The sequence below is a fragment of the Oncorhynchus keta genome, chromosome 22 (genome assembly GCF_023373465.1).
Source record: "Oncorhynchus keta strain PuntledgeMale-10-30-2019 chromosome 22, Oket_V2, whole genome shotgun sequence".
Taxonomy (NCBI): Eukaryota; Metazoa; Chordata; class Actinopteri; order Salmoniformes; family Salmonidae; genus Oncorhynchus; species Oncorhynchus keta.
The window spans coordinates 57,231,257-57,257,198 of NC_068442.1; the positions used below are offsets into that span (position 1 = coordinate 57,231,257).

The 25,942-nt window shown below is 45.9% G+C and overlaps 1 protein-coding gene across 1 annotated transcript in view; it reads left to right on the plus strand.

Annotated features, from left to right (window-relative positions):
* The window catches only part of LOC118400708 (protein Jade-3-like), a 47,334-nt gene that overhangs the window by 659 nt on the left and 20,733 nt on the right, over positions 1-25,942 (plus strand). The window contains exons 2-6 of the mRNA XM_052475757.1: positions 20,450-20,509; positions 21,179-21,261; positions 21,438-21,595; positions 21,696-21,886; positions 22,721-22,932. Of these exons, the coding sequence (XP_052331717.1) occupies positions 20,458-20,509; positions 21,179-21,261; positions 21,438-21,595; positions 21,696-21,886; positions 22,721-22,932 (696 nt within the window). The 5' untranslated portion in view covers positions 20,450-20,457. The remainder of the gene's footprint in view (positions 1-20,449; positions 20,510-21,178; positions 21,262-21,437; positions 21,596-21,695; positions 21,887-22,720; positions 22,933-25,942) is intronic.

A 25,942-nucleotide genomic window follows, 5' to 3' on the forward strand; every position in this document is an offset into this window, starting at 1 on the left:
TCCTCTCACACAAGGACTTCAGCCTCGTATGTCGCTAAAATGACGAATGTGGTGCTCGGTCACATCCATACTGAAACCCGTTCACGTCTCAATTAATTGTAGTCCTTGGAAAAAATGTCTTCGACCACTAAATGAAGTGATATTTTTTTTATCATAGCAAACAGACCGAATGGTGGAGTTGTTTGATTTCAGACGCCACAGCGCTGTAATTCCCCAGCATGCAGCGAGGCTGGAGTTTGGCGCCAAGGCCGTCAGGATCTTGTCCCAGTCTACATGTGTGTTTTGTAATGGTGGACTATTGTTGCACATATGACCCACAGAGGAAACGCCACCACGAGGCAATATGCATGGTTTTATTATCATTACTATGTTATTGAGTGACAGAGGTTGGAGGTAATTATATCTAATTCAACGATTTAGGACGCAGTTGAGCAGCGACTAGAGTGAGCGGACTGGGAGTTCCAATAGTACATATAATTTCACGTTTTTAGATATAAAAATACAAATTAAGCTATAAGATTTAGCACCCACATAATAACCCCACAATTACACACGATAATGTGTGTAATTGTGGGCTATCCTTCGGGTGATGAAGAAACCAGTAGTTTTTAATAAATAAAAAAACACATGACGTTGGAACTGCAGGTCGCCCACACTGTTCAACATTGGAAATGTAGAGTAAAAATAATATTGTTACTACATGTAATAGTAGCTAATAATGTAAACTTTCACATGTATAATGTAATAATTTTCCAATACTGTAGCCTAATAAGTATACTGAATGTGTAACATAACGTTTATGCTCTTAATGTAATAATGAATCTCTGTTTGCCGAACTTACACTGAACACCTCCCTCTACATCTGTGGAGCTGTTGGAGCAAGATACCAACTGGAGTGGGTCTGCCATCTGTGTGTCTTATCTTACAACAGCATCAGACGTTTTTACTGTGGAATTATCAAATCTAAGTTTATTTGTCACGTGCGCCGAATACAACAGGTGTAGTAGACCTCACAGTGAAATGCTGAATACAACAGGTGTAGTAGACCTTACAGTGAAATGCTGACTATAACAGGTGTAGTAGACCTCACAGTGAAATGCTGAATACAACAGGTGTAGTAGACCTCACAGTGAAATGCTGAATACAACAGGTGTAGTAGACCTTACAGTGAAATGCTGAATACAACAGGTGTAGTAGACCTTACAGTGAAATGCTGAATACAACAGGTGTAGTAGACCTCACAGTGAAATGCTGAATACAACAGGTGTAGTAGACCTCACAGTGAAATGCTGAATACAACAGGTGTAGTAGACCTCACAGTGAAATGCTGAATACAACAGGTGTAGTAGACCTCACAGTGAAATGCTGAATACAACAGGTGTAGTAGACCTTACAGTGAAATGCTGAATACAACAGGTGTAGTAGACATTACAGTGAAATGCTGAATACAACAGGTGTAGTAGACCTTACAGTGAAATGCTGAATACAACAGGTGTAGTAGACCTCACAGTGAAATGCTGAATACAACAGGTGTAGTAGACCTTACAGTGAAATGCTGAATACAACAGGTGTGGTAGACCTCACAGTGAAATGCTTACTTACAGGCTCTAACCAATAGTGTGGATAAAGTGTGTGTAAAGAAATAAAACAACAGTAAAAAGCATTTTTGAAAAAAAGAGAGGCAAGGCTATATACAGACACCGGTTAGTCAGGCTGATTGAGGTAGTATGTACATGTAGATATGGTTAAAGTGACTATGCATATATGATGAACAGAGAGTAGCAGTAGCGTAAAAAGAGGGGTAGGCGGGTGGTGGGACACAATGCAGATAGCCCGGTTAGCCAATGTGCGGGAACGCTGGTTGGTCGGGACAATTCAGGAAGTATGTACATGAATGTATAGTTAGTGACTGTGCATATATGATAAACAGAGAATAACAGCAGCGTAAAGAGGGGGGTAGGGGGGGGGGCACACAATGCAAATAGTCCAGGTAACCATTTGATTACCTGTTCAGGAGTCTTATGGCTTGAGGGTAAAAACTGTTGAGAAGCCTTTTTGTCCTAGACTTGGCACTTGGTACCACTTGCCATGTGGTAGTAGAGAGAACAGTCTATAACTGGGGTGGCTTGGGTCTTTGACCATTTTTACGTCCTTCCTCTGGTGTAGAGGTCCTGGATGGCAGGAAGGTTGGCCCCAGTGATGTACTGGGCCGTACGCACTACCCCCTGTAGTGCCTTGCGGTCGGAGGCCGAGCAGTTGCCATACCAGGCAGTGATGCAATCGGTCAGGATGCTCTCGATGGTGCAGCTGTAGAACTTTTTGAGGATCTGAGGACCCATGCCAAATCTTTTCAGTCTCCTGAGGGGGAAAAGGTGTTGTCGTGCCCTCTTCACGACTGTCATGGTGTGTTTGGACCATGTTAGTTTGTTGTTGATGTGGACACCAAGGAACTTGAAGCTCTTAACCTGCTCCACTACAGCCCTGTCAATGAGAATGGGGGCGTGCTCGGTGCTCCTTTTCCTGTAGTCCACAATCATCTCCTCAGTCTTGGTTACGTTGAGGGATAGGTTGTTATTCTGGCACCACCCGGCCAGGTCTCTGACCTCCTCCCTATAGGCTGTCTCGTCGTTGTCAGTGATCAGGCCTACCACTGTTGTGTCGTTGGCAAACTTAATGATGGTTTGGAGTCATGCCTAGCCATGCAGTTGTGGGCGAACATGGAGTACAGGAGGGGACTGAGCACGCACCGCTGAGGGGCCCCCGTGTTGAGGATCAGCGTGGCGGATGTGTTGTTACCTACCCTTGCCATCTGGGGTCGGCCCGTCAGGAAGTCCAGGATCCAGTTGCAGAGGGAGGTGTTTAGTCCCAGGGTCCTAAGCTTAGTAATGAGCTTTGAGGGTACTATGGTGTTGAACGCTGAGCTGTAGTCAATGAACAGCATTCTCACATAGGTGTTCCTTTTGTTCAGGTGGGAAAGGGTAGTGTGGCGTGCAATAGAGATTGCATCATCTGTGGATCTGTTTGGGCGGTATACAAATTGAAGTGGGTCTAGGGTTTCTGGGATAATGGTGTTGATGTGAGCCATTACCAACCTTTCAAAGCCCTTCATGGCTACGGACCTGAGTGCCACGGGTCTGTAGTCATTTAGGCAGGTTGCCTTTGTGTTTTTGGGCACAGGGACTATGGTGGTCTGCTTGAAACATGTTGGTATGACTGATTCAATCAGGGACATGTTGAAAATGTCAGTGAAGACACCTGCCAGTTGGTCAGCACACATCCTGGTAATCCACCTGGTCCCGCAGCCTTGTGAATGTTGACCTGTTTTTGGTCTTGCTCACGTCGGCTGCGGAGAGCGTGATCACACAGTCGTCCTGAACAGCTGATGCTCTCATGCATGTTGCAGTGTTGCTTGCCTCGAAGCGAGCATAGAAGTGATTTTGCTCATCTGGTAGGCTCGTGTCACTGGGCAGCTCGCGGCTGTGCTTCCCTTTTATAGTCTGTAATAGTTTGCAAGCCACATCTGACGTCGGACCCGGTGTAATACGATTCAATCTTAGCCCTGTATTGATGCTTTGCCTGTTTGATGGTTCGTCACAGTGCATCGCAGGATTTCTTATAAGCTTCCGGGTTAAGAGTCCCGCACCTTGAAAGCAGCAGCTCTACCCTTTAGCTCAGTGCGAATGTTGCCTGTAATCCATGGCTTCTGGTTGTGGTATGTACGTACAGGGGACAACGTACTCAATGCACTTATTGATAAAGCCATTAACTGATGTGGTGAACTCCTCAATGCCATCGGAAGAATCCTGGAACATGTTCCAGTCTGTGATAGCAAAGCAGTTCTGTAGTTTAGCATCTGCTTCATCTGACCATTTTTTTTGTAGACCGAGTCACTGTTGCTTCCTGCTTTCATTTTTGCTTTATAAGCAGGAATCAGGAGGATAGAGTTGTGGTCGGATTTACCAAATGGAGGGCGAGGGAGAGCTTTGTACACGTCTCTGTGTGTGGAGTAAAGGTGATCTAGAATTGTTTTCCCTCTGGTTGCACATTTAACATGTTGATAGAGATTTGGTAGAACTGATTTAAGTTTCCCTGCATTAAAGTCTCTGGCCACTAGGAGCGCCGCCTCTGGGTGAGTGGTTTCCTGTTTGCTTATTTCTTTATACAGCTGACTGAGTGTGGTCTTAGTGCCGGCATCTGTTTGTGGTGGTAAATAAACAGCCACGAACGGTATAGCTGAGAACTCTCTAGGCAAGTAGTGTGGCCTGCAGTTTATCACAATATACTCTACTTCAGGCGAGCAAAATCTAGAGACTTCCTTAGATTTCGTGCACCAGCTGTTGTTTACAAATACGCACAGACCGCCCCCCCCCCCTTCCGCCCTCGTTTTACCAGAGTGTGCTGTCCTACCGGTGCATTGTGTATCCCGCTAGATGAATATCCATGTCGTCATTCAGCCACGATTCCGTGAAGCATAGGATATTACAGTTTTTGATGTCCCGTTGGTAGGATATTCGTGATCGTACGTTGTCTAGTTTATTGTCCAGTGATTGCACGTTGGCGAGTAATATTGACGGTAACGGCAGCTTTCCTAGTAGTCTTCTGCAGGTCCTGATGAGGCATCCGGCTCTTTGTCCTCTGCATCGCTTCCTTTTGCAAATAATTGTGATGTCTGACCTGTGGGGTGTTTGGAGAATATCGTGTGAGTCCTGCTTGCTGCTGCTGCTGTTGTTGTTGTTGAAATAATCTCTGTCTAATCCGAGGTGATCGCTGTCCTGATATCTAGAAGCTCTTTTCTTCCATAAAATACGGTTGCAGAAATATTATGTACAAAATAAGTTACAAATATCGCAAAATAAAAACGCATAATAGCACAATTGGTTAGGAGACCGTAAAACGGCGGCCATCTCCTCCGGCGCCATTTTCAAGCTAGTGCTTGAGGATATTGATATGGCAAATGGCCCTTAAATGTTCAATTGATCCTTATGGAACGACGCCTGACTTCTGTAAAATATGAAGAGTGCGAGTAGTAGTAGTAGTAGTAGTAGTAGTAGCAGCACTGGTGGTAGTAGGAGTAGTAGCAGCACTGGTGGTGGTAGTAGCAGCATTGGTGGTGGTAGTAGTAGCACTGGTGGTGGTAGTAGTAGCAGCACTGGTAGTAGTAGTAGCAGCACTGGTAGTAGTAGTAGTAGCAGCACTGGTGGTAGTAGTAGTAGTAGCAGCACTGGTGGTAGTAGTAGTAGTAGTAGCACTGGTGGTAGTAGGTAGTAGTAGTAGTAGTAGTAGCACTGGTGGTAGTAGTAGTAGTAGCAGCACTGGTGGTAGTAGTAGTAGTAGCAGCACTGGTGGTAGTAGTAGTAGCAGCACTGGTGGTAGTAGTAGTAGTAGCAGCACTGGTGGTAGTAGTAGTAGTAGTAGCAGCACTGGTGGTAGTAGTAGCAGCAGCACTGGTGGTAGTAGTAGTAGCAGCAGCACTGGTGGTAGTAGTAGTAGCAGCACTGGTGGTAGCAGTAGCAGCAGCACTGGTAGTAGTAGTAGTAGTAGTAGCACTGGTGGTGGTGGTAGTAGTAGTAGTAGCAGCAGCAGGTGCAGTAGTAGTAGTAGTAGTAGCAGCACTGGTGGTAGTAGTAGTAGTAGCACTGGTGGTAGTAGTAGCAGCAGCACTGGTGGTAGTAGTAGCAGCAGCACTGGTGGTAGTAGTAGTAGTAGCAGCACTGGTGGTAGTAGTAGTAGTAGCAGCACTGGTGGTAGTAGTAGTAGCACTGGTGGTAGTAGTAGTAGTAGTAGCACTGGTGGTAGTAGTAGTAGTAGTAGCACTGGTAGTGGTAGTAGTAGTAGCAGCACTGGTAGTGGTGGTAGTAGTAGTAGTAGCAGCACTGGTAGTGGTGGTAGTAGTAGTAGCAGCACTGGTGGTGGTAGTAGTAGTAGCAGCACTGGTAGTGGTAGTAGTAGCAGCACTGGTAGTGGTAGTAGTAGCACTGGTAGTGGTAGTAGTAGTAGCACTGGTAGTGGTAGTAGTAGCAGCACTGGTAGTGGTAGTAGTAGCAGCACTGGTGGTGGTAGTAGTAGTAGCAGCACTGGTGGTAGTAGTAGTAGTAGCAGCACTGGTGGTGGTAGTAGCAGCACTGGTGGTGGTAGTAGCAGCAGCGCTGGTGGTAGTAGTAGCAGCACTGGTGGTAGTAGTAGTAGCAGCACTGGTGGTAGTAGCAGCAGCACTGGTGGTGGTAGTAGTAACAGCACTGGTAGTGGTAGTAGTAACAGCACTGGTAGTGGTAGTAGTAGCAGCACTGGTAGTGGTAGTAGTAGTAGCACTGGTGGTAGTAGTAGTAGCACTGGTGGTAGTAGTAGCAGCACTGGTAGTAGTAGCAGCACTGGTAGTAGTAGTAGCACTGGTAGTAGTAGTAGTAGCAGCACTGGTAGTGGTAGTAGTAGCACTGGTAGTGGTGGTAGTAGTAGCAGCACTGGTGGTAGTAGTAGTAGCACTGGTAGTAGTAGTAGCAGCACTGGTGGTGGTAGTAGTAACAGCATTAGTAGTAGCACTGGTGATAGTAGTAGCACTGGTCGTAGTAGTAGCACTGGTCGTAGTAGTAGCAGCAGCACTGGTCGTAGTAGTAGTAGCAGCAGCACTGGTGGTAGTAGTAGTAGCAGCACTGGTGGTAGTAGTAGCAGCAGCACTGGTGGTGGTAGTAGTAGTAATAGCACTGGTGGTAGTAGTAGTAGTAATAGCACTGGTAGTAGTAGTAGTAGTAGTAATAGCACTGGTGGCAGTAGCAGTAGTAGCAGTAGCAGCACTGGTGGTGGTAGTAGTAGTAGCACTGGTGGTAGTAGTAGCACTGGTAGTAGTAGTAGCAGCACTGGTGGTAGTAGTAGTAGCAGCACTGGTGGTGGTAGTAGTAGTAGTAGCAGCACTGGTGGTGGTAGTAGTAGTAGTAGCAGCACTGGTGGTGGTAGTAGTAGTAGTAGCAGCAGCACTGGTGGCAGTAGGTAGTAGTAGTAGCAGTAGCAGCACTGGTGGTGGTGGTAGTAGTAGTAGCAGCACTGGTGGTGGTGGTAGTAGTAGTAGTAGCACTGGTGGTGGTAGTAGTAGCAGCACTGGTGGTGGTAGTAGCAGCAGCACTGGTGGTAGTAGTAGCAGCACTGGTGGTAGTAGTAGTAGCACTGGTAGTAGTAGTAGTAGTAGTAGCACTGGTGGTAGTAGTAGCAGCACTGGTAGTAGTAGCAGCACTGGTGGTAGTAGTAGCACTGGTGGCAGTAGTAGCAGCACTGGTGGCAGTAGTAGTGGCACTGGTGGCAGTAGTAGCACAACTGGTAGTAGTAGTAGTAGCACTGGTAGTAGTAGTAGTAGTAGTAGCAGCACTGGTGGTAGTAGTAGTAGCAGCACTGGTGGCAGTAGTGGTGGTAGTAGTAGTAGTAGCAGCAGCACTGGTGGTGGTAGTAGTAGTAGCAGCAGCACTGGTGGTGGTGGTAGTAGTAGTAGCAGCAGCACTGGTGGTAGTAGTAGTAGTAGTAGTAGCAGCACTGGTGGTGGTAGTAGTAGCAGTGGTGGCAGTAGCAGCAGCACTGGTGGTGGTAGTAGTAGCAGCAGCAGCACTGGTGGTGGTAGTAGTAGTAGTAGTAGCACTGGTGGTAGTAGTAGTAGTAGTAGTAGTAGTAGCACTGGTGGTAGTAGTAGTAGTAGTAGCACTGGCACAGCAGGTGGTAGTAGCAGTAGCAGCACTGGTGGTAGTAGTAGTAGCAGCACTGGTGGTAGTAGTAGTAGTAGCAGCACTGGTGGTAGTAGTAGTAGCAGCACTGGTGGTAGTAGTAGCAGCACTGGTAGGTAGCAGTAGCAGCAGTAGGTAGTAGTAGCACTAGTAGTAGTAGTAGTAGCACTGGTGGTGGTAGTAGTAGTAGTAGCAGCACTGGTGGTAGTAGTAGTAGCAGTAGTGCAGTAGTAGCAGCACTGGTGGTAGTAGTAGCAGCAGGCACTGGTAGTAGTAACACTGGTAGTAGTAGTAGTAGCAGCAGCACTGGTGGTAGTAGTAGCAGCACTGGTGGTAGTAGTAGTAGCAGCAACTGGTGGTAGTAGTAGCAGCACTGGTGGTAGCAGCAACTGGTGGCAGTAGTAGTAGTAGCAGCACTGGTGGTAGTAGTAGCACTGGTGGTAGTAGTAGTAGCACTGGTAGTAGTAGTAGTAGCACTGGTGGTAGTAGTAGTAGTAGTAGCACTGGTGGTGGCAGTAGTAGTAGTAGTAGCACTGGTGGTGGTGGTAGTAGTAGTAGTAGCAACTGGTGGTGGTGGTAGTAGTAGTAGTAGCAGCACTGGTGGTGGTAGTAGGTGGTGTAGTAGCAGCACACGGCAGCACTGGTGGTGGTAGTAGTAGTAGTAGCAGCACTGGTGGTAGTGGTAGTAGTAGCGCACTGGCAGCAGTAGGTAGTGGTAGTAGTAGCAGCACTGGTAACCGGCGGCAGTAGTAGCAGCACTGGTGGTAGTAGTAGCAGCAACTGGTGGTAGTAGTAGCAGTAGCAGCACTGGTGGTAGTAGTAGTAGCAGCACTGGTGGTAGTAGTAGTAGCAGCAACTGGTGGTAGTAGTAGCAGCACTGGTGGTAGTAGTAGTAGCAGCACTGGTAGTAGTAGTAGCAGTAGTAGCAGCACTGGTGGTGGTAGTAGTAGCAGCAGCACTGGTGGTGCAGTAGTAGTAGTAGCACTGGCGGTGGTAGTAGTAGTAGCAGCACTGGTGGTAGTAGTAGTAGGCAGTGGTAGTAGTAGCAGCACTGGTGGTAGTAGTAGTAGCAGCACTGGTGGTAGTAGTAGTAGCAGCACTGGTGGTAGTAGTAGTAGTAGCAGCACTGGTGGTGGTAGTAGTAGTAGTAGCACTGGTGGTAGTAGTAGCACTGGTAGTAGCAGTAGCAGCAGCACTGGTGGTAGTAGTAGTAGTAGTAGCACTGGTGGTGGTAGTAGTAGTAGCAGCACTGGTGGTAGTAGCAGGCACTGGTAGTAGTAGTAGTGGCACTGGTGGTAGTAGTAGTGGCACTGGTGGTGGTAGTAGTAGTAGTAGCACTGGTGGTAGTAGTAGCACTGGTAGTAGTAGTAGCAGCACTGGTGGTAGTAGTAGTAGTAGTAGTAGCAGCACTGGTGGTGGTGGTAGTAGTAGTAGCACACTGGTGGTAGTAGTAGTAGTAGTAGCACTGGTGGTGTAGTAGTAGTAGCAGCACTGGTGGTAGTAGTAGTAGCAGCAGCAGCACTGGTGGCAGTAGTAGTAGTAGCACTGGTGGTGGTGGTAGCAGTAGTAGCACTGGTGGTGGTAGTAGTAGTAGCACTGGTGGTGGTAGTAGTAGTAGTAGCAGCACTGGTGGTGGTAGTAGTAGTAGCAGCACTGGTGGTGGTAGTAGTAGTAGCACTGGTGGTAGTAGTAGCACTGCGGCACTGGTGGTGGTGGTAGGTAGTAGCAGCAGCACTGGTGGTGGTAGTAGTAGTACTGGTGGTAGTAGTAGTAGTAGTAGCACTGGTGGTAGTAGTAGTAGTAGCACTGGTGGTAGTAGTAGTAGTAGCACTGGTGGTGGTAGTAGTAGTAGCAGCACTGGTGGTGTAGCAGTGGTAGCAGTAGTAGCACTGGTGGTAGTAGTAGCAGTAGTAGGCAGTAGTAGCAGCAGCAGGTGGTGGTGCAGTAGTAGTAGCACTGGTGGTAGTAGTAGTAGCACTGTAGTAGCAGTGGTGGTGGCAGTAGTAGTAGCAGTAGCAGCAGCACTGGTGGTAGTAGTAGTAGCAGCACTGGTGGTGGTAGTAGTAGTAGCAGTAGTAGTAGTAGTAGCAGCACTGGTGGTGGTAGTAGTAGTAGTAGCACTGGTGGTGGTAGTAGTAGTAGTAGTAGTGGTAGCAGCACTGGTGGGTAGTAGTAGTAGTAGCACTGGTGGTGGTGGTAGTAGTAGTAGTAGCAGCACTGGTAGTAGTAGTAGTAGTAGTAGCACTGGCAGTAGTAGTAGCAGTAGTAGTAGCAGTACTGGTGGCAGTAGCAGTAGCAGCACTGGTGGTAGCAGTAGCAGCAGCACTGGTGGTAGTAGTAGCAGCAGTGGTAGTAGTAGTAGCAGGTAGCAGCACTGGTGGTGGTGGTAGCAGCAGGTGGTAGTAGCACTGGTGGTGGTAGTAGTAGCAGCACTGGTGGTGGTAGTAGTAGTAGTAGCACTGGTGGTAGTAGTAGTAGTAGCACTGGTGGTAGTAGTAGTAGTAGTAGTAGTAGCACTGGTGGTAGTAGTAGTAGGTGGTAGTAGTTAGCAGCACTGGTGGTGGTAGTAGCAGTAGTAGCGGCACTGGTGGCAGGAGCAGCAGCAGCACTGGTGGCAGTAGTAGGTGGTAGTAGTAGCAGTAGCACTGGTGGTGGTAGGAGTAGCAGCAGCACTGGTGATAGTAGTAGCAGTAGTAGTAGTAGTAGTAGTAGTAGTAGCACTGGTGGTAGTAGTAGCAGCACTGGTGGTGGTAGTAGTAGTAGTAGCAGCACTGGTGGTGGTAGTAGTAGTAGTAGTAGTAGCACTACTGGTGGTGGTAGTAGTAGTAGCACTGGTGGTGGTGGTAGTAGTAGTAGTAGCACTGGTGGTGGTAGGAGTAGTAGTAGCACTGGTAGTGGTAGTAGTAGTAGCAGCACTGGTGGTGGTAGTAGTAGTAGCACTGGTGGTAGTAGTAGTAGTAGCAGTAGTAGTGGTGGTGGTAGTAGTAGTAGTAGCACTGGTAGTGGTAGTAGTAGTAGTAGCACTGGTGGTGGTAGTAGTAGTAGTAGTAGCAGCACTGGTAGTGGTAGTAGTAGCAGCACTGGTGGTGGTAGTAGTAGCAGCTGGTGGTGGTAGTAGTAGTAGTAGCACTGGTGGTAGTAGTAGTAGTAGCACACTGGTGGTAGTAGTAGTAGTAGCAGCACTGGTGGTGGCAGGTAGTAGTAGTAGCAGCACTGGTGGTGGTAGTAGTAGTAGTAGCGGCACTGGTGGTGGTAGTAGTAGCGGTAGCACTGGTGGTGGTAGTAGTAGTAGTGCACTGGTGGTGGTAGGAGTAGTAGTAGCACTGGTGGTAGTAGTAGTAGTAGTAGCACTGGTGGTGGTAGTAGTAGCACTGGTGGTGGTGGTAGTAGTAGCAGCACTGGTGGTAGTAGTAGTAGTAGCAGCACTGGTGGCAGTAGTAGTAGTAGCAGCACTGGTGGTAGTAGTAGCAGTAGCAGCAGCAGGTGGTAGTAGTAGTAGCAGCACTGGTGGTAGTAGCAGCACTGGTGGTAGTAGTAGTAGCAGCACTGGTGGTGGTAGTAGTAGCACTGGTGGTAGTAGTAGCAGCACTGGTGGTAGTAGTAGCAGCACTGGTGGTAGTAGCAGCACTGGTGGTAGTAGTAGCAGCAGCACTGGTGGCAGTAGTAGCAGCACTGGTGGTAGTAGTAGCACTGGTGGTAGTAGTAGTAGTAGCACTGGTGGCAGTAGCAGTAGCAGCACTGGTGGCAGTAGCAGCGTTAACAGCGGTGGTAGTAGCAGCACTGGTGGTAGTAGTAGTAGTAGCACTGGTGGTAGTAGTAGCAGCAGCACTGGTGGTGGTAGTAGCAGCACTGGTGGTAGTAGCAGCAGCAACTGGTGGTAGTAGTAGTAGCAGCACTGGTGGTAGTAGTAGCAGCACTGGTGGTAGTAGCAGTAGCACTGGTGGTAGTAGTAGTAGCACTGGTGGTAGTAGTAGTAGCAGCACTGGTGGTAGTAGTAGCAGCACTGGTGGTAGTAGTAGTAGCAGCACTGGTGGTAGTAGTAGCAGTAACTGGTGGTAGTAGCAGCACTGGTGGTGGTAGTAGTAGTAGCAGCACTGGTGGTGGTAGTAGCACTGGTGGTAGTAGTAGCAGCACTGGTGGTAGTAGTAGCAGTTACTGGTGGTAGTAGTAGCAGCACTGGTGGTAGTAGTAGCAGCAGCACTGGTGGCAGTAGCAGCAGCACTAACTGGTGGTAGTAGTAGCAGCACTGGTGGTAGTAGTAGTAGCACTGGTGGTAGTAGTAGTAGGTGTAGTAGTAGTGTAGCACTGGTGGTAGTAGTAGCAGCACTGGTGGTGGTAGTAGTAGTAGTAGCGGCACTGGTGGTGGTAGTAGTAGTAGGTAGTAGTAGGCACCTGTGGTGGTAGGAGTAGTAGTAGCACTGGTGGTGGTAGGAGTAGTAGTAGCACTGGTGGTAGTAGTAGTAGTAGTAGTAGCAGCACTGGTGGTGGTAGTAGTAGTAGCAGCACTGGTGGTGGTGGTAGTAGTAGTAGTAGTAGCACTGGTGGTGGTAGTAGTAGTAGTGGCACTGGTGGTGGTAGTAGTAGCAGTAGTAGTAGTAGCACTGGTGGTGGTAGTAGTAGTAGTAGCACTGGTGGTGGTAGGAGTAGTAGTAGCACTGGTGGTAGTAGTAGTAGTAGTAGTAGCACTGGTGGTGGTAGTAGTAGTAGCACTGGTGGTGGTAGTAGTAGCAGCAGCTGGTGGTGGTAGTAGTAGTAGTAGCACACTGGTGGTGGTAGTAGTAGTAGTAGCACTGGTGGTGGTAGTAGTAGTAGCGGCACTGGTGGTGGTAGTAGTAGTAGTAGCGGCACTGGTGGTGGTAGTAGTAGTAGTAGCACTGGTGGTGGTAGGAGTAGTAGTAGCACTGGTGGTAGTAGTAGCAGCACTGGTGGTAGTAGTAGTAGCAGCAGTGGTGGTGGTGGTGGTAGTAGTAGTAGCACTGGTGGTAGTAGTAGTAGTAGCACTGGTGGTAGTAGTAGTAGTAGCACTGGTGGTGGTAGTAGTAGTAGCAGCACTGGTGGCAGTAGTAGCACTGGTGGTAGTAGTAGTAGCAGCACTGGTGGTGGTAGTAGTAGCACTGGTGGTGGTAGTAGCAGCACTGGTGGTAGTAGTAGCAGCACTGGTGGTAGTAGTAGCAGCACTGGTGGTAGTAGTAGTAGCAGCACTGGTGGTAGTAGTAGCAGTAGCACTGGTGGTAGTAGTAGTAGCAGCACTGGCAACTGGTGGCAGTAGAGTAGCAGTGGTGGTAGTAGTAGTAGTAGCACTGGTGGTAGTAGTAGCACTGGTGGTAGTAGTAGTAGTAGCACTGGTGGTAGTAGTAGCACTGGTGGTAGTAGCAGCACTGGTGGTAGTAGTAGTAGCACTGGTGGTAGTAGTAGCAGGACTGGTGGTAGTAGTAGCAGTACTGGTGGTAGTAGTAGCAGCACTGGTGGTAGTAGTAGTAGTAGTAGCACTGGTGGTAGTAGTATTAGTAGTAGTAGCAGCACTGGTGGTAGTAGTAGTAGTAGCAGCACTGGTGGTAGTAGTAGTAGTAGCAGCACTGGTGGTAGTAGTAGTCGCACTGGTAGTGGTAGTAGTAGCACTGGTGGTAGTAGTAGCAGCACTGGTGGTAGTAGTAGCAGCACTGGTGGTGGTAGTAGTAGCAGCACTGGTGGTAGTAGTAGCACTGGTGGTGGTAGTAACAGCATTAGTAGTAGTAGTAGCACTGGTGGTGGTAGTACTAGTAGTGGTAGTAGCACTAGTAGTAGCACTAGTAGTAGTAGCGTAGCACTGGTGGTGGTAGTAGTAGCAGCACTGGTGGTGGTAGTATTAGCACTGGTGGTGGTAGTAGTAGCGGCAGTATTAGTAGTAGTAGTAGTAGCAGCAGTGGTGGTAGTAGTAGTAGCGGTACTAGTAGTAGGTGGCAGTAGTAGCAGTAGTGGTGGTAGTAGTAGTAGTGGTAGCAGTAGTGGCGTAGTAGTAGCACTGGTAGCAGTAGTAGTAGCAGCACTGGTGGTAGTGGTAGTAGTAGTAGCGGTGGTAGTAGTAGTAGTAGCACTGGTGGTAGTAGTAGTAGCAGCACTGGTAGTAGTAGTAGCAGCTGGTGGTAGTAGTAGTAGCAGCAGTGGTGGTGGTAGTAGTAGCAGCGGTGGTAGTAGTAGCAGCAGTAGCGGTGTGGTGGTAGCGGTAGTGGTGGTAGCAGTAGTAGCGGTGGTATTAGTAGCGGTAGTAGTAGTATCGGTAGCAGTGGTAGCACTGGTGGTAGCGGTAGTAGCACTGTGGCGGTAGCAGTGGTGGGTAGTAGTAGTAGAGTGAGTATTAGGTGGCGGTAGTAGTAGCGGTAGCAGTGGCAGGACTGGTGGTAGTAGTAGCAGCATTAACTGGCGGTAGTAGTAGCGGCAGCACTGGTGGTGGTAGTAGTAGTAGCGGTAGCAGTAGTAGCACTGGTGGTAGCGTAGCACTGGTTAGGTAGCGTAGTAGTACTGGTGGTGGTAGTAGCACTGGTGCGTAGTAGTAGTAGTAGCACTGGTGGTAGTAGTAGTAGCACTGGTAGCGGTAGTAGCACTGGTAGTAGCAGCACTGGTATTAGTAGCAGCACTGGTAGTAGCTGCAGGACTGGTAGCGGTAGTATTAGGACTGGTGGTAGTAGTAGCAGCGGTAGTAGTAGTAGCGGTGGTAGTAGCGTAGTAGCGGTAGTAGCACTGGTGGTAGTAGTAGGGTAGCAGCAGGTAGTAGTAGTAGTGGTAGTATTAGTAGCACTGGTAGCAGTAGTAGCACTGGTAGTATAGTAGCGGTAGTAGTAGTAGCGGCAGTAGCTAGTAGTAGTAGCACTTGGGTAGTATTAGTAGTAGCACTAGTAGCATTAGTAGCGGTAGCAGTAGTAGCAGTAGTAGCGGTAGCGGCAGTAGCGGTAGTATTGGTAGCGGTAGTATTGGTAGCGGTAGCAGTAGTTGGAGTAAACATTTGCTTAATAATTTGCTTGGACTCACTCTGTGTTTAATAAGTGATTTAACATGGTTTTTGAAAGACTCCCTCATCTCTCTACCCCACACATACAATTATCTGTAAGGTCCCTCATCTCTCTACCCCACACATACAATTATCTGTAAGGTCCCTCATCTCTCTACCCCACACATACAATTATCTGTAAGGTCCCTCATCTCTCTACCCCACACATACAATTATCTGTAAGGTCCCTCATCTCTCTACCCCACACATACAATTATCTGTAAGGTCCCTCATCTCTCTACCCCACACATACAATTATCTGTAAGGTCCCTCATCTCTGTACCCCACACATACAATTATCTGTAAGGTCCCTCATCTCTCTACCCCACACATACAATTATCTGTAAGGTCCCTCATCTCTCTACCCCACACATACAATTATCTGTAAGGTCCCTCATCTCTCTACCCCACACATACAATTATCTGTAAGGTCCCTCATCTCTACCCCACACATACAATTATCTGTAAGGTCCCTCATCTCTGTACCCCACACATACAATTATCTGTAAGGTCCTCATCTCTTTACCCCACACATACAATTATCTGTAAGGTCCCTCATCTCTCTACCCCACACATACAATTATCTGTAAGGTCCCTCATCTCTACCCCACACATACAATTATCTGTAAGGTCCCTCATCTCTACCCCACACATACAATTATCTGTAAGGTCCCTCATCTCTCTACCCCACACATACAATTATCTGTAAGGTCCCTCATCTCTCTACCCCACACATACAATTATCTGTAAGGTCCCTCATCTCTCTACCCCACACATACAATTATCTGTAAGGTCCCTCATCTCTCTACCCCACACATACAATTATCTGTAAGGTCCCTCATCTCTCTACCAGTGGTCCTTCTGTGGCTCAGTTGGTAGAGCAGGGCGCTTGTAACGCCAGGGTAGTGGGTTCGATTCCCGGGACCACCCATACGTAGAATGTATGCACACATGACTGTAAGTCGCTTTGGATAAAAGCGTCAGCTAAATGGCATTTATTATTATTATTATTATTATTATATATTATACCCCACACATACAATTATCTGTAAGGTCCCTCAGTCTAGCAGTGAATTTCAAATCCATTTTTATTTGTCACATTCACGTGTTTAGTAGATATTATTGTGGGTGTAGTGAAATGCTTGTGCTTCAAGCTCCGAAACGGCAGTAATATCTCAACAGTTTCACAACATATATCCCCCAAAACATGTAGATCTAACATTAAAAATATATATACATACACTACCGTTCAAAAGTTTAGGGTCACTTAGAAATGTCCTTGTTTTTGAAAGAGAAACATGTATTTAAAAAAAAAAAGTCAATTTTAAAATAACATCAAATTGATCAGAAATACAGTGTAGACATTGTTTATGTTGTAAATGACTGGAAACGGCTGATTTTTATTGAATATCTACATAGGTGTACAGAGGCCCATTATCAGAAACCATCACTCCTTTGTTTCAATGGCACGTTGTGTTAGCTAATCCAAGTTTATCATTTTAAAAGGCTAATTGATCATTAGAAAACACTTTTGAAATTATGTTAACACAGCTGAAAACTGTTGTCCTAATTAAAGAAGCAATAAAACTGTCCTTCTTTAGACTAGTTGAGTATCTGGAGCATCAGCATTTGTGGGTTCGATTACAGGCTCAAAATGGCCAGAAACTAAGACCTTTCTTCTTCCTTGCTGAGCGACCTTTCAGGTTATGTCGATATAGGACTCGTTTTACTGTGGATATAGATGTTTTTGTACCCGTTTCCTCCAGCATCTTCACAAGGTCCTTTGCTGTTGTTCTGGGATTGATTTGTACTTTTCGCACCAAAGTACGTTCATCTCTAGGAGACAGAACGCGTCTCCTTCCTGAGTGGTATGACGGCTGCGTGGTTCCATGGTGTTTATACTTGTGTACTATTGTTTGTACAGATGAACATGGTACCTTCAGGTGTTTGGAAATTGCTCCTGAGGATGAACCAGACTTGTGGAGGTCTACAATTTATTTTTTTCCTGATGACTTGGCTGATTTCTTATGATTTTCCCATGATGTCAAGCAAAGAAGCACTGAGTTTGAAGATAGGCCTTGAAATACATCCACAGGTACACCTCCAATTGACTCAAATGTTGTCAATTAGCCTATCAGAAGCATCTAGAGCCATGACATAATTTTCTGGAATGTTCCAAGCTGTTTAAAGGCACAGTCACCTTGGTGCATGTAAACTTCTGACCCACTGGAATTGTGATACAGGGAGTAATAAGTGAAATAATCTGTCTGTAAACAGTTGTTGGAAAAACTTACTTGTGTCAAGCACACAGTTGATGTCCTAACCGACTTGCCAAAACTATAGTTTGTTTACAAGAGATTTGTGGAGTGGTTGAAACACTTAGGTTGGAGTCATTAAAACTAGTTTATGTACACTTCCGACTTCAACTGTATATGAGTTGGGAGATGCACTATTTACAAACAATTTGTGATTTAAGATACTCTAGTATAGAGTACAGTTTAAACACATGAGCTGAGTAATGCAAGATATGGAGACATTATTAAAGTGGCCAGTGATTCCTAATCTATGTCTGTAGGCAGCTGCCTCTGATGTGCTAGTGATGGCTGTTTAACAGTCAGTGGTGTAGTATAGAATGCAATACAGTATATACATATGAGATGGGTGATGCGATGTGTTAACACAATTTAAAAGTGACTAAGATACTGTAGAATAGTGTGGAGTGCCGTTTATACATATTCGATCAGAAATGCAGGATACGGAAACATTATTAAAGTGGCCAGTGATCCATTTATAAATGTGGCCAGTGATTCCTAATCTGGGGCGGCAGCGTAGCCTAGTGGTTAGAGCGTTGGACTAGTAACCGGAAAAAAAAAAAATCTATGTCTGTAGGCAGCCGCCTCTGATGTGTTAGTGGTGGCTATTTAACAGTCTGATGGCCTTGAGATAGAAGCTGTTTATCAGTCTCTCGGTCCCTGCTTTGATGCACCTGTACTGACCTCGCCTTCTGGATGATAGTGGTGTGAACAGGCAGTGGTTCGGGTGGTTGATGTCATTGATATTTTGGCCTTCCTATGGCATCGGGTGCTGTAGGTGTCCAGGAGGGCGGGAAGTTTGCCCCTGGTAATGTGTTGGCAGAACGCACCACCCTCTGGAGAGCCTTGCGGTTGCGGGCGGAGCAGTTGCCGTACCAGGCTGTGATCCAGCCCGACAGGATGCTCTCGATTGTGCATCTGTGAAAGTTAGCGTTTTAGGTTTTAAGCCAAATTTCTTCTGAGGTTGAACAGGCGGTGTTGTGCCTTCTTCACGATGCTGTCTGTGTGGTTGGACCATTTCAGTTTGTTCGTGATGTGTACGCCGAGGAACTTGAAGCTTTCCACCTTCTCCACTACTGTCCCATCGATGTTTATAGGGGGGTGCTCCCTCTGCTGTTTCCTGAATTCCACAATCATCTCATTTGTTTTGTTGACGTTGAGTGAGAGGTTCATTTCCTGCCCTCACCTCCTCCCTGTAGGCTGTCTCATCGTTGTTGGTAATTAAGTCTACCACTGTTGTCATATACAAACTTGATGATTGAGTTGGAGGCGTACTTGGCCACGCAGTCATGGGTGAACAGGGGGTACAGGAGGGGGCTGAGCACGCACCCTTGTGGGGCCCCAGTGTTGAGGATCAGCAAAGTGGAGGTGTTGTTTCCTACCTTCACCACCTGGGGGCGACCCGTCAGGAAGTCCAGGACCCAATTGCACAGGGCTGGTTCAGACCCAGGGACTCAAGCTTAATGATGAGCTTGGAGGGTACTATGGTGTTGAATGCTGAGCTATAGTCAACGAAAAGCATTGTTACATAGATGTGCCTCATGTCGAATGGGACAGAGCACTGTGCAGTGTGATGGCAATTGCGTCGTCTGTGGACCTATTGGGGTGGTAAGCACATTGAAGTGGGTGTCAGGTAAGGTGGAGGTGATATGGTCCTTGACTAGTCTCTCAAAGCACTTCATGATGACAGAGTTATTAATTGCACTTTGGACATCGAATGTTCCTGAGTGGCCTAGTTAGTTGGCTTGACAATCTATGGCTTGAGGAATGTAACAAATAATGTGCAAATATTGTACAATCCAGGTGTGCAAAGCTCTTAAACTTACCCAGAAACACTCTGATGTATCACTGCCAAAGGTGATTCCAACATGGTGACTCAGGGTTGAATACTTCCCTAATCAAGACATGTTTTTTTTATTTTTAATATTTTAGAATTTTTCTTCCACTTTGACATTATAGTGTTTTGTGTAGATCGTTGACGAAAAATTACAAATTTAAATCCATTTTAATTCCACCTTGTAACAACAGAATGTGTTCAAAGTCGAGGGGCGTGACAACTTTCTGAAGGGAATCTAATGCAGACATACGTTATGTAGACAAACGCCTCGATGACACCGACAGAGTCACTTACCGGAAGTAAATACATTTACAATGGAATGTTGTGTGTCCTGCAGAGTGTGTCCTGCAGAGTGTGTCCTGCAGAGTGTGTCCTGCAGAGTGTGTCCTGCAGAGAGTGTGTCCTGCAGAGAGTGTGTCCTGCAGAGAGTGTGTCCTGCAGAGAGTGTGTGCAGAGAGTGTGTCCTGCAGAGAGTGTGTCCTGCAGAGAGTGTGTCCTGCAGAGAGTGTGTCCTGCAGAGAGTGTGTCCTGCAGAGAGTGTGTCCTGCAGAGAGTGTGTCCTGCAGAGAGTGTGTCCTGCAGAGAGTGTGTCCTGCAGAGAGTGTGTCCTGCAGAGAGTGTGTCCTGCAGAGAGTGTGTCCTGCAGAGAGTGTGTCCTGCAGAGAGTGTGTCCTGCAGAGTGTGTCCTGCAGAGTGTGTCCTGCAGAGTGTGTCCTGCAGCGTGTGTCCTGCAGCGTGTGTCCTGCAGCGTGTGTCCTGCAGCGTGTGTCCTGCAGCGTGTGTCCTGCAGCGTGTGCCCTGCAGCGTGTGCCCTGTAGCGTGTGCCCTGTAGCGTGTGCCCTGTAGCGTGTGCCCTGTAGCGTGTGCCCTGTAGCGTGTGCCCTGTAGCGTGTGTCCTGTAGCGTGTGCCCTGTAGCGTGTGCCCTGTAGCGTGTGCCCTGTAGCGTGTGCCCTGTAGCGTGTGCCCTGTAGCGTGTGCCCAGGGTGTGCCCTGTAGCGTGTGTCCTGTAGCGTGTGCCCAGGGTGTGCCCTGTAGCGTGTGCCCTGTAGCGTGTGCCCTGTAGCGTGTGCCCTGTAGCGTGTGCCCTGTAGCGTGTGCCCTGTAGCGTGTGCCCTGTAGCGTGTGCCCTGTAGCGTGTGCCCTGTAGCGTGTGCCCTGCAGCGTGTGCCCTGCAGCGCGTGCCCTGCAGCGCGTGCCCTGCAGCGTGTGCCCTGCAGCGTGTGCCCTGTAGCGTGTGCCCTGTAGCGTGTGCCCTGTAGCGTGTGCCTTGCAGAGCAGTTGCAGTATGTTCTGTGTGGTGCCCACGTTGCATAAATCCAACCTATGCATCAAACTGTATGTGTAGACTTGACAGAAATAGAATCAGAAGGTGAATGTTGAACTGTTGTTGCACATATCCATTATGTTGGAATACAAGTTTGACTGCAGAATTTTACGCTGCGGATCTGATGGAGGCCTAATGCTCCCCTGAATGTTTCTAAGTTGACGCTAGTACAGAGGCCCCATTTTGCAAGCTATTCTGGCTCTTAGCTCTGTCATGTCTTCTACCTCTGATGTCTCCTCTTCTCCCTGTAGGATCCATCATGATGAAACGGCTCAGGTCTACAAGCAGCAGTGACAGTTCTGACAATGAGAGTGAGTTCCAACTGTCTTTACGTCATGACATGATGAAACCCACGACAGTCATTGAGAATAACATGCTGTCTGTAAACAGAGAAAGGCTTTAAATGAACCGCTCTACCCCCTCTTCCTCTCGCTAAAGCCTTCCGAGTACTTTATGTCGCCGAGTTCGGAGTGAACTGAACCAGTCACATACTCCCTTAAAAGACCTTCGCTTTAAAAATTTATTTTAAACTGCAATAGTACTATTTGTCCATCTGGGGACGCCGTATCCAGTATACAAATTCTCAAAATAATCTGAATTAATCTAAGTTATCTCAAGAAATCTGTCATTCATTTTGAAGTTGTTGCCGAGGAGCTCTTAGTCATCAGATGTTTGGTTCGGTATTTCTCAAGTGGAAACGATTAGTGTCTCGTTGAATGACCACACACTTCATTGGAGAGTCCCTCCTGTTAACCAATCACGAAGTGGTGTAGACTTTGGATACAGGCTGGGGGGAAAAGACCAAATCGAATAAAAACATCACAATGTCATAATATTTGTACGAACTGTTCCAGATGGGAAGAAATGCCTTAAACCTCTCTCTACCCCCATCCCTCTATCTCTCTCTGCCCCTCCTCCCTCCCTCCCTCTACCTCTCTAACCCTCCTACACCCCCCCCCACTCTACCTTGTACTCCCCAGGTCCTTCCACCTCCTTCTGCTCCTCTAACAAGTATGGAAGTAAACCTGGAACCCCTGCCTCCGTGCCCAAGAAACCAGCAGAGGTACGCCATGCTGCCGTTCCTGTCCTGCACACCTCACGTCAGCTTCCTGAGTGTCTTGTCCCAAATGGCACCCTATTCCCCACAGGGCTCTGGTCAAAAGTAGTGGACTATGTAGGGAATAGGTTATCAATTTGGACACAGACAATGTAATGTGTGTATTTGTGACTCCTCTCTAGGTGTTCAGGAAAGACCTGATCAGTGCCATGAAGCTGCCAGACTCTCACCATGTCTCCCCTGAAGACTATTACCTGCTGGGGGACACCTGGAGACAGGAGTGGGAGAAGGGGGTGCAGGTGCCGGCCTTCCCTGAAACCATCCCACACGCCTCTATCAGGTAATCCTCCCACTAGTCCCTGTACCTCAGGATACTGATTTCTCTTCTGAGTAATAGCCACTGCTAGCCTCTCATTGTGTCTGCGTGCGTCTGTCTGTAGGAACATAGAGGAGAAGCCCAAGGAGGTGTTGTTCACCCTACAGAAGAGGTATATCCAGTGTTGGAGCCAGGCCTCTACAGAGACGGGTTACGTTAACATCAAGGAGCTGGCTGAGGCCATGTGCTCTTATGACCTGGATAACATGGACCTCTACTGGCTGCAGGCACTCAACGCTGAGCTGGAACACATGGGTAAGGACTCAACGCTGAGCTGGAACACATGGGTAAGGACTCAACGCTGAGCTGGAATAACATCGAGGAGAGTAGCCTTTTCTGGGCGTTTGGAGTCAGACCTTGTGGGATTGGTGATAATCTGAGAGAGATTTAGGGAGTCCCATTGGTTTAGGACTTGGTCATATGGTTTAAGCATGTCCCAATTTAGGTCACCAATCATGTCCAATCAATTGCATTTACCACAGGTGGACTCCCAAGTTGTAGAAACATCTCAAGGATGATCAATGGAAACAGGATGCACCTGAGCTCAGTTTTGAGTCTCATATCAAATGGTCTAAATACTTATGTAAATAAGTCATTTGTTTATTTTATTTTTAATACATTTGTAAAACTTTCTAATAACCTGTTTTGACTATGTCATTATGGGCTATTGTGATGTCATTATGGGCTATTGTGACGTCATTATGGGCTATTGTGATGTCATTATGGGCTATTGTGATGTCATTATGGGCTATTGTGACGTCATTATGGGCTATTGTGGCGTCATTATGGGCTATTGTGACGTCATTATGGGCTATTGTGATGTCATTATGGGCTGTTGTGATGTCATTATGGGCTATTGTGTGTAGATTGATGGAAAACATTTAATACATTTAGAATAAGGCCTGTCTATATGAGGCTGTAATGTAACAACATGTGGAAAAGGTCAAGTGGTCTGAATACTTTCCAGATGCACTGTATGGCCTTAGAGAAAAGAGGGAGGTTTGGAGCTCTCGCAACAATGTTCTGACTGGGCCTATTCCCAACTGTAGAGGAGCTATGTTTTGATTGGTGTATTATTCTGTCTCCCAGGGGAGGGGCCTGTGGACGAGTTGACGCTGGAGCGCACCATGGAGGCGTTGGAGCGTCAGTGCCATGACAACATGAACCACGCCATCGACACGGTAGAAGGGCTGGGCATCGAGTACGACGAGGATGTCATCTGTGACGTGTGTCGCTCCCCCGACAGCGAGGAGGGCAACGACATGGTCTTCTGTGACAAATGTAACATCTGTGTTCATCAGGTAGGAACCTGATCACCTGATGACTATAGAAATGTAATACTAATGATAAACCAGGTAGGAACCTGACCACCTGATGACTATAGAAATGTAATACTAATGATAAACCAGGTAGGAACCTGATGACTATAGAAATGTAATGCTAATGATAAACCAGGTAGGAACCTGATGACTATAGAAATGTAATGCTAATGATAAACCAGGTAGGAACCTGATGACTATAGAAATGTAATGCTAATGATAAACCAGGTAGGAACCTGATGACTATAGAAATGTATTGCTAATGATAAACCAGGTAGGAACCTGATGACTATAGAAATGTAATGCTAATGATAAACCAGGTAGGAACCTGATGACTATAGAAATGTAATACTAATGATAAACCAGGTAGGAACCTGATGACTATAGAAATGTAATGCTAATGATAAACCAGGTAGGAACCTGACCACCTGATGACTATAGAAATGTAATACTAATGATAAACCAGGTAGGAACCTGACCACCTGATGACTATAGAAATGTAATACTAATGATAAACCAGGTAGGAACCTGATGACTATAGAAATGTAATACTAATGATAAACCAGGTAGGAACCTGATGACTATAGAAATGTAATGCTAATGATAAACCAGGTAGGAACCTGACCACCTGATGACTATAGAAATGTAATACTAATGATAAACCAGGTAGGAACCTGACCACCTGATGACTATAGAAATGTAATACTAATGATAAACCAGGTAGGAACCTGATGACTATAGAAATGTAATACTAATGATAAACCAGGTAGGAACCTGATGACTATAGAAATGTAATGCTAATGATAAACCAGGTAGGAACCTGATGACGATAGAAATGTAATGCTAATGATAAACCAGGTAGGAACCTGATGACTATAGAAATGTAATGCTAATGATAAACAAGGTAGGAACCTGACCACCTGATGACTATAGAAATGTAATACTAATGATAAACCAGGTAGGAACCTGATGACTATAGAAATGTAATGCTAATGATAAACCAGGTAGGAACCTGACCACCTGATGACTATAGAAATGTAATGCTAATGATAAACCAGGTAGGAACCTGACCACCTGATGACTATAGAAATGTAATACTAATGATAAACCAGGTAGGAACCTGATGACTATAGAAATGTAATACTAATGATAAACCAGGTAGGAACCTGATCACCTGATGACTATAGAAATGTAATACTAATGATAAACCAGGTAGGAACCTGACCACCTGATGACTATAGAAATGTAATACTAAGGATAAACCAGGTAGGAACCTGATGACTATAGAAATGTAATACTAATGATAAACCAGGTAGGAACCTGATGACTATAGAAATGTAATGCTAATGATAAACCAGGTAGGAACCTGACCACCTGATGACTATAGAAATGTAATACTAATGATAAACCAGGTAGGAACCTGATGACTATAGAAATGTAATACTAATGATAAACCAGGTAGGAACCTGATGACTATAGAAATGTAATGCTAACGATAAACCAGGTAGGAACCTGATGACTATAGAAATGTAATGCTAATGATAAACCAGGTAGGAACCTGATGACTATAGAAATGTAATGCTAATGATAAACCAGGTAGGAACCTGATGACTATAGAAATGTAATGCTAATGATAAACCAGGTAGGAACCTGATGACTATAGAAATGTAATACTAATGATAAACCAGGTAGGAACCTGATGACTATAGAAATGTAATGCTAATGATAAACCAGGTAGGAACCTGACTATAGAAATGTAATGCTAATGATAAACACCTGATGACTATAGAAATGTAATACTAATGATAAACCAGGTAGGAACCTGATGACTATAGAAATGTAATACTAATGATAAACCAGGTAGGAACCTGATGACTATAGAAATGTAATACTAATGATAAACCAGGTAGGAACCTGATGACTATAGAAATGTAATGCTAATGATAAACCAGGTAGGAACCTGATGACTATAGAAATGTAATACTAATGATAAACCAGGTAGGAACCTGATGACTATAGAAATGTAATACTAATGATAAACCAGGTAGGAACCTGATGACTATAGAAATGTAATACTAATGATAAACCAGGTAGGACCTGACCACCTGATGACTATAGAAATGTAATACTAATGATAAACCAGGTAGGAACCTGATGACTATAGAAATGTAATACTAATGATAAACCAGGTAGGAACCTGATGACTATAGAAATGTAATACTAATGATAAACCAGGTAGGAACCTGACCACCTGATGACTATAGAAATGTAATACTAATGATAAACCAGGTAGGAACCTGATGACTATAGAAATGTAATACTAATGATAAACCAGGTAGGAACCTGACCACCTGATGACTATAGAAATGTAATACTAATGATAAACCAGGTAGGAACCTGATGACTATAGAAATGTAATACTAATGATAAACCAGGTAGGAACCTGATGACTATAGAAATGTAATGCTAATGATAAACCAGGTAGGAACCTGATGACTATAGAAATGTAATACTAATGATAAACCAGGTAGGAACCTGATGACTATAGAAATGTAATACTAATGATAAACCAGGTAGGAACCTGATGACTATAGAAATGTAATGCTAATGATAAACCAGGTAGGAACCTGATGACTATAGAAATGTAATACTAATGATAAACCAGGTAGGAACCTGATGACTATAGAAATGTAATACTAATGATAAACCAGGTAGGAACCTGATGACTATAGAAATGTAATACTAATGATAAACCAGGTAGGAACCTGATGACTATAGAAATGTAATGCTAATGATAAACCAGGTAGGAACCTGATGACTATAGAAATGTAATACTAATGATAAACCAGGTAGGAACCTGATGACTATAGAAATGTAATGCTAATGATAAACCAGGTAGGAACCTGATGACTATAGAAATGTAATGCTAATGATAAACCAGGTAGGAACCTGACCACCTGATGACTATAGAAATGTAATGCTAATGATAAAC